The sequence below is a fragment of the Chenopodium album genome, chromosome 4 (assembly GCF_948465745.1).
Source record: "Chenopodium album chromosome 4, dcCheAlbu1.1, whole genome shotgun sequence".
In the NCBI taxonomy this organism is placed as follows: Eukaryota; Viridiplantae; Streptophyta; class Magnoliopsida; order Caryophyllales; family Amaranthaceae; genus Chenopodium; species Chenopodium album.
The window spans coordinates 175,959-184,655 of record NC_137837.1 but is presented as its reverse complement, the minus strand read 5'-3'; the positions used below and the strand labels follow the sequence as shown (position 1 = coordinate 184,655).

The 8,697-nt window shown below is 40.4% G+C and overlaps 1 protein-coding gene across 1 annotated transcript in view; it reads right to left on the bottom strand.

Moving 5' to 3' along the window:
* Positions 1 to 826: 826 nt before the first annotated feature.
* Positions 827 to 8,697, bottom strand: part of LOC145628343 (calpain-type cysteine protease DEK1-like) — a 32,828-nt gene continuing 24,957 nt past the window's right edge. The window contains exons 26-32 of the mRNA XM_081680626.1: positions 8,558 to 8,662; positions 3,842 to 3,970; positions 2,442 to 2,822; positions 2,164 to 2,301; positions 1,776 to 2,012; positions 1,266 to 1,707; positions 827 to 1,171 (exon numbers count right to left, since the gene is read on the bottom strand). Coding sequence (XP_081536752.1) covers positions 1,402 to 1,707; positions 1,776 to 2,012; positions 2,164 to 2,301; positions 2,442 to 2,822; positions 3,842 to 3,970; positions 8,558 to 8,662 — 1,296 coding nt within the window. The 3' untranslated portion in view covers positions 827 to 1,171; positions 1,266 to 1,401. The remainder of the gene's footprint in view (positions 1,172 to 1,265; positions 1,708 to 1,775; positions 2,013 to 2,163; positions 2,302 to 2,441; positions 2,823 to 3,841; positions 3,971 to 8,557; positions 8,663 to 8,697) is intronic.

Genomic DNA, 8,697 nt, shown 5'->3' with positions numbered 1-8,697 from the left:
GACTTGAACCGAACCCAACTTAAACCCGAGATTGACCCAACTTGAAAATGACCCGACCAGATTATAATCCGCAACTTCTTGACTTGAACTGAACCAGACTCAAACCCGAGAATGACCTGACCTGATTCTAACCCGCGAATTATTGACTTGAACCGAACCCGATTCAACCCGAGAATTACCCTAACCCGTTTTAACCCGTGAAAACCCGAATTAAAACCGACCTATTGTTCACCCGACCCGAATGTAACCAGACATGTTATTAACCCGACCTAAACCCGACCCAAACCCCTATATGAAGTATGACCTGACGTGACCCGACTCAAGCATGACCCAACCCAAGCCCGACCCTAAGGTTATGGAATTAATCCGAATTGACCCGACCCGAGTTGACCCTACCCTCTCTTACCCGATCCAAAGCCGACCCGGTTATCCGAATTGACAGTTCTAGTTATGCCCACTTACTAGTTGCGAAAGTCAATATTGATTTCCCACATTATCGAGCATTACAAAGCAAGACGTGGCATTGATTGTAATACTCATGACTTCTGCAACAATGAAAATTCCTATAACTTCACTTGAATATCCATGGCTCTAGGAGCGAGATTATGCGAGTAACGTAGTACATGCCTATGAAGCAATAGCAAATGGTCCTCTCCGGTTTACCACACATATGACAACATTAGTAAATATTGCTTTGATTTTTGCACTTTCTTCATATGTTAAATCAGCATGTAATATTATCGATTAGCTCACACGTGTAGGAAAAAAGAGGTTATATTATCGATCAAATAATGAAATCTGTACAAAATTGGCTATGGACAATGAATTAGCATTAGACCTTTAGCTGATTGACTATAAACTATAAACAATGAATTAGCTTATGAGTTATGAGCATGCTGCAGCCAGCTCTTCAGCTCCCTAAAGCAACAATACATTTGATGTTTTTTTTTTCTACTTACAATTTCTCCTGCCTATCTATTTACTCTTCTTGCTTCATTTACAAGAAATTGATGTACATAGTAATTCTCCGAGAGCTCCCCCAGTACTAGCAACAGCAGTAACTTGGCAGTTTGAGCAACCCAAGGATGGAAGATTGCATCTTAGCAATTGCTGATCATTTACCTCATCCACATACAGCCATGATAGCTGATGCTAAGCACAATGTCTGATCCTGGACATGCAATGAAAATATATAATTCAGCTCAGAGACTGAAAAAAGGATGCAGAGTATTTTTTTTCTAAGAAAATAATTTCAGAAGCAATACCGTGTTTATCCCCACAGCCCCATAATTCAATTAAACAGCCTGCTCATTATGCATAGGCCAGGGACAACCTTTATCAAAGCTCAGCAGGGAGGTCAGAGGCCAACCAAAAATGCATGTATAGACATGCTAGATGTGACTATAAAGGTTCCAACGTTATTGATGCTTTCGTAAAAACAGAGAGAACAAATGGTGCTTCTTCTCCAGGGGCAAAGGTCGTAGGCACTATAGTATAGCCTTTTGGATCTGGATCCAAAACCATTTCACACGATATCTCTCTGGAATTAACATAATCAGTCCCTCCAACAGATTCATGCAAGTAAATATTAAAAGCTGCTCGTCGGCCACGAGTTTTGAGTATTCTCATTCCTATATAGAACATTGTTGAATTATGACTTGATTGATAGTTCCTGAAACCAGTGGCGGTTCGAGAGAAACTCACTCCCTGATAGAAAAACATCATCAGATGTATTTACAATACCCATATATCAGAAGGTAATTTGTTTTCCATACCTGGGTTAGAGTAATAAAGACATGTATTGGAACCGATGCATCTGCTCCAACAGCCCTCAACCGGAACTGGGGATTTTGATTCCATGTATCATAATCTTGACAGCCACCAGCACTATATCCTCGCCATTGCCCATGGACAGAATAGCGCATCTCGGGGGGGTAGACGCGACAGACATATATAGACCGAAAATGGATCTGAAAGTCTTGCCAGGACATCCAGAATATACCCTCCTTGGACTGTTTAAGAAGTAAACAATATTTTAAAAATCTTGCAAGACACTCATACATGGAAACACAGTTTTGGACACAGTACATAAAGATACCGTGGAACTCAGGAAGTAAAAGAAGCCCTAATCTGAGTTACAAGACACACAGAAGAATTAAGCACCTGGGGAACATGCTTGAGTTTATGCTTCATCCTATCTGTCCACTCTGGTGAAGAATCCGACCAAGGTCCATTCCATTCAACCTCATTCGCCCATGGATTGCGTATCTGAACAAGCTTGTGATTATCTACGTCTCTAACCTGCAACATTAAAGTTTTATTTCTCATCCTAAGGACCCAAGGTAAAAAGAGTGACCTACAACTATCAGTTTCTAGAGCTTCGCAGGACAAGAACATATAATGTGAACAAATACGGTCAGGAGAGTGGTTAAAAAAATAACCTGCAATATTGAGTAGGCATGCCCCTGCACGATGCCACTAGAAGAGACATGCACATCAGTACCAGATGGGCTCCCAGCACCTAGTAAGAAACCTTCTTGTTTAAAGCGCAATAATTGAGACCATAATCTCCCACTTGCAAGATCAATCTGTGCCTGTGGACTCCTCATATCAATTTCTTCACCAGCTCCCCCAGTGAGGTCTACTAGAGCATCCTGGACAAGTCCACCTTCTAATGCCTCATAGGAACCATGCAACTTGGCATATGCCTTCTCCAACACCGTAACCCAGAGTTCATTTCCCTTGCGACTCGTAGCAAATGCTGGTTTTCCAGGTGCTTCACATGGAATCCAATCATCAACAATAACAGGCACCCATTCACCCTAAAGAGAACACAATTGGATTGTTCTAAGGTTGTTAAGACCAATGTTATAAGAAAATACAAAGCTCAAAACCTTAATTTAACGATGGTAACATGTACAAAAACAGGTAGGTTTCAGTTGCAATCAAAAACAAAAATAAAATCATGCACCTACATAGCATCATTAAGCATTCTGATGAAATTTCTCTGCAGTATTTTGAGACAATACATTACTAAATCAGTTAAAAAATTTAATTGCCACTTTTTTTTCTCATCAAGATGAGCACAAGTGCAGAAATGTTTTTTTTTTCCAAAGAAAACACAGCATAGTAGTACAACTTGCTCACATCAATCAATAATAAGCAATGTATGTGAAAAAGAGGGGAGCCCGAAATCCATCAAAAACAAGGCAAAAAAATTAAATAAATAAAGGAGATGAGTTCAAGAAAAATTCATTAAATATCTTCTAATCCTGAGTCCTGACTGTACACACCGTAAATCCCTTGACTTTAAAAGTATGCACAACACATATATAAGTGTGATATGCTGTGTATTTTTGTAAGCGTCTGAAAGTATTTCATGTAGTAGGACATGTTTACAACTGAGAGGTTCTCACACAATACTTTACCCAAAATAATAGCCCATCTTCTAAGATCTAAGGACAATCTCTAAGCAAGCTAGGTTGTCTCTCTTCAAGCTCCAGCGCCTGTACTTAAATATATTAAAATAAAAACTTACATCACCTTCTACATGCTACTATTCTTCTAAAGTATATTCCAAAATTTGTTAGCACACTTTTTAAAATTGAAACGAATTACAGACAGAAATAGGCAGGGTAATACAAACAGCTTTAATGAATTATAAACAAATACTGCATATATGCAAGTCCTGAGCAAGGAGTGCGCTTTTGAAATAGAAAAAAAAAAATTAAGCATATAACTTATAATAAAAACAAATAAATAAATTAAAAAAAAAAAGATAACTTACAAAGACGTCCCTTAAGCATATATTAACCCTAATATGACGTACAAAACACGTTACCTGAATACAGAAGCGAACAGTGTATATTCCTTCCTCATTATACTCTGGAGTAATAATCACTTCGGAGATTCGAGAGACTTCAGCTAGAACAGCAACAGCACTCAAAAACCAACAATCACCTAAGTGCCCCTGAATGTCCAAACAATTTATGTGAGGTTCTCACAAACCAGCTTGACATACTTCCTCCATCCCCAAATTAAAGTTCATTTGGCTTTTGAAAATGTTTCCAGGAAAGTGGGTAAATGGATAAAATAGTGGAATTTGGTTTATTTCAAAATAAAAATAAAAAAAAAAACACAGTTTTTGACTTTGATTGTTTTAAAACATTCAATCATGGTCAGTTCTTCCCTTCTTCCCATCCAAGCTCAAAGTGGGTGAAGCAGATATTGCAAACAAACTAAGGGAAAATTGCGGTTTGGGCATGACAGAAATTCGAGGGTGCACCGATATGAAAAATGCAAGAGCGGGATCATGGAAGGGTTAAACGAGAGTGTGGGAGACCAAAAATGACTTGGTTGGAAGGAGTAAGGAAGGATATAAAGTATAAGGATTTGCATGAGCATGAGACATTTGATCATAAGGGATGGAGGAGAAAGATTTTTGTGGATGACTATATGGAATAATCATTTTTAATTCATGTAGCCGCCCCCATTTATGGGATTAAGGCTTTGATTGACTGATTGAAAGAGTACTCCAACCATCCCTTTTTATTTTTCATAAGCGTTTATTTCACGGGATTAATGGTAGTTGAGACATGATATGATTAATGATTAAATGTTGAACTTTTTTTGTATTTTTAGTTAACATATAACAAAAAAAATAAAAAAAATAAAAAAAAGAGATGGCATTAAAGTCATTTTGGAATTTAGTGGGTATTCATGTTCCCTAAGATTTTTTAAACTCATCATAAACACATTAACATTTTCCAATGAAGACATTAAGAGAATATTTGAAGACCAAAATCAGAAAAGGGGAGCACATTCTAGGACACTAAAAATGGAAAGTGGGAGGGAGGGATTATAATAGTAATAACAGCGATTATTATGGGTGATTAGGGCTGCTTCCACGTCCAAGTACCGGTAAATTCCACGTCCATTTTCCGACGACTTCCCGTGCAACACGATTAGGTGACTTCCACGACGGTTTCAGTTGGTTTCAAGCGGCATACTTGAGGCGGTTTGCGTGTTTTACGGGTCCGCATTTCAGGCAGTTTGCGTGATATTCGTGTGGCTTCCGCATCTTTTCCGGCAGGCAAGCCGTTAAGTTCTTAGATTGGGTGAATTTCTGGCGTTTTGGGTTCTCGGTTACTATGGTGCAGATTTTCAGTTCGATTTTCAGGCGTGTATAGGGTAGTTTTCCGGGTGATTTTTCCGGGCGTTTTCCGGGCTGGTTTCCGGTGTTTTCAGGGCAGGTTAAAGCAGGTTCCGGCGGCTTTTTTTTTCTGGCCAGTTTTCAGGCGTATTTGAGGTTGTTTCTGTGTGTTTTGGCTCTAGTTTAGGTCTGTTTTTGGGCTGTTTCTGATCAGTTTTTGGGGGGTCGTTCTGGTGTGTTTTGGGTCCCTTTTTGGTGGGTTATGGTTGCAGCTTTCTGGTCAGTTTTCTGGTCATTTCGGTGCAGTTTAGGGGTGTTTTTGGTGTAGTTTCTGCAGCAGTTTTGGTGCATTTTTGGTGTGGTTTTAGTGTGCAGTTGGGGTGTGGTTTTGGTGTGTTTTTGGTGCAGTTTATGGTGTGCTGTTTTGTGTTCTTCTCGTGGCAATTTGTGGTGGTTGTTATGCCTCCTAGTGTTTGCTATCATTGCCCGTTTGTGGGTCTTAATGGGTGTTATGATGACAGGGGTAAAGGGCTCACTAAAACTTCTTTGATCACTCATCTATGTGACCGTCATTGTAGTGCGGATGCGCAGGATATGACCCGAAACTCTCTTACTTCTGATTTGGCTATATTCTTAGAGGCGAAGTCAACATTTAGTCGAATGGGCATTTGGCTTTGTGGGGAGTGTTACAAGACACATACTTTGCATACAAAGTGTCAGCATGGTCATGGTTCGGATGATATTATGGACACTCCTTATTCAGGGGATGGTGTTGTTCGGTTTGTTCTTTATGGTTTTCCTAAACCGTAGGGTCCTTCAGAGATTTCTAGTCTTGTTCCTAATGTGCCTCGTATGCCTCATTTTGCATTTGATGTTGCTTTCCCTCATAGTTTGCTATCTAAGCATGTTTCGTTCGGTGAAATCCATCGCTCCTGAGTGTCGCTTAGGTTTTTCTTCGGTTCTCAAAGGAGCGCTTGATAGGGTGATTAGCAAACCTGATGACATCTCTTGCTGAATTCAATTACTTGTGTTATCACTTTGTGTCCATAAAACCTTTTCTCCTCGGAATAATCGTGAATGTTCTTCGGGTGTCAAGCGTCAAAGGAAGAAGAGAGTATCTTCGCTGCTATTAGATCGTTCTGTGCAACTTGTGACGGACACTGCACTAGGGTTCTTTCTTCTTCTGGTCTTACCCCTTACAATGATGCTACTCTTGCAGTTTACAAGCTTAGCATCCTTCTTTTCCGGGACCTATATTACCGGAAATCGCCGTTGATCATCACTGTTGTTGTTTTAGACCACATAAGGGGTTTTCCGCGTGGTACGTCATGCGACAAAGACAACTTGAAAGCTCAGCACCTCATGGATTGCATGGATTGCTTGACTGGTACGGCAGTTGCTATTTTGCTATTTAAGATGAGTTGGTGGGCTCCATTGCTGCAGATTTGGGAGAGTACATAGCTAGTGCTCCTCTCACACCACTTGGTGGTGGTATTCGACCTATTGTTTTAGGTACTGTTAGGCGGCACCTTGTTGTTTCAAAGGTTGGGGCTGGTTTAATTGATCTACGTTTGGCGAGCTATTTAGGAGGTCTTCATTTTGGTGTTTCGTGTTGGGGTGCCCCTGGGTGATCCTCTAGGCCAGTATAACCATTGATTATTGACTTAGTTCTCCATGCGTTGGTGTGTCGTATCGGGGATTCTTTTAACTTATGCTTGCAAGGTATATGGATGACGACACTATTATTGATGACGGGGTGGTAGGAAAGGTTATGCAGTGGAACCCCGTCTCGGCCTCCATATCAACGTTTAGGCCCTCGAAGGACCCTCATAGCCGTCTTTTAGGTGTCTTTCCTCTAAATATTGCTCGTCCTGTACATGGTGTTAAGTTGCTTGGTGGTCCTATGGGTGCGGATTCCTCTTTCTGTGTCGAAGACCATTGCGTTAATGGATTTCATTGCTAAGCTCCAGGATCCCCAATGTGAGTTGCTATTTCTTCATGCGTGTATTGAGGTGTCAAACCTCTACTTTGCTATGCACACTTGTCCCCCTCGTCTTTTTGAAGCGCCCTAGACTTCTTTTGATGTGGCTCTTCGGGCTTCTGTGGAGCGCATTGTTACTACTTCAAGGCCTGGTTTTGCCAATTGGCAATAGCAACTTTCCACCTTACCTTTTGCTTATGGTGGATTGGGTGTCTATTCAGCGGGTGATGTTCGGAACTATGCTTACCTTGCGTCGCGTTTGCAGGTCTTCAGACTACGCTTCTTCGCAATTCCGGTATTGTTGGTCTAAGTTCGACCTTCGATGATGCTCTTAGTCTTTTTAATAAGATTGTGGAGTCTGATCTTGAGTAACCATAGTGAGATCGATGCCACTAAACTCATGAAAAAATTGGCATATATATATTTCACGAAGGTCACTAAACCTGCATAATCCACTTTCCACTTATTTTTGCGTCAGTTTGCCTTATGCAATTTCCGGGGGGATCACACTTCCGCATGGTTGGAGTCGTCCTGATATTAGGTTTGGGTCAGATTATGAATGGTAAGACTTCCCGTTGTGTTTTTTTACAGCCGGATGGGTGTTCTTTTGTTCTCCGTTTTGACTCCGAGTTCTACTTGCTCAAGGGTTTGGATGGGGATATTTATAGGGATCATGCACTTTCTTTAGCGTCTTTTGCTTGCTGGGATGACAGGTATTAAACATTGGCACAACAATGTTCGCGACACCCTTGTTGATATTTGTTTTCGGTCTGCAAGAAATGAGGTTAACGTTGGGTTGACTGAAGGAGACACGGGGCTCTTCAACTGCTTTATTCCTGGGATAGAGGCCTTGTATGTGTTAACTTGACAAGGTCTTATCCTTTAAGACAATTTGGGTTGTCTGAATTCGTTCCTGGTCGTATTGTGTCGGTTGCGGCTCAGCGTAAGCAGGACAAGTATGGGGCGCGTTGAAGGGCTAATGACTATGGTTTTCTTCCTTTCTCCTTTTCTTCATTGGGTGAATTAGAGAAGAATGGTGTTGTGTTGCACAAGAGAAGTTTAGGCGTTATATGGACTCCGAATATTAGTGCTCGTGCAGCGGCTTACATTTTCAACGGGATCGGGTTCGCTACAGCTAAAGGGGTAGGGGCCCAAATTGTATCTCAGTTCCCCGATAATTTCTTGTAAATTGTTTGACTTTGTAGGTTTTTGATATTTTTCTATAATAAATTATTATTATTATTATTATTATCATTATTATTATTATTATTATTGTTGTTGTTGTTGTTAATAATAAAAATAGAGAACAAAAAAGTAAAAATAAATGTGAACGGACCCTAAGATAGTGGGACTTTAATATGGGACAGAGGAAACATAAAACAAACAAAACTTTAGAAAAAACACGAAGGACTACAGTATCAAACCTGGCAAACATCTGATGGATTTGCTGGACCAGAAAATAAGCATGGACAAGAATCTGCTCGAATTTGTTTCACTATATCCATTGGCCTCATCCATTCGGAAACAACCTGGATGAGAGTGTAATGGTTAGCCAAATTACTAA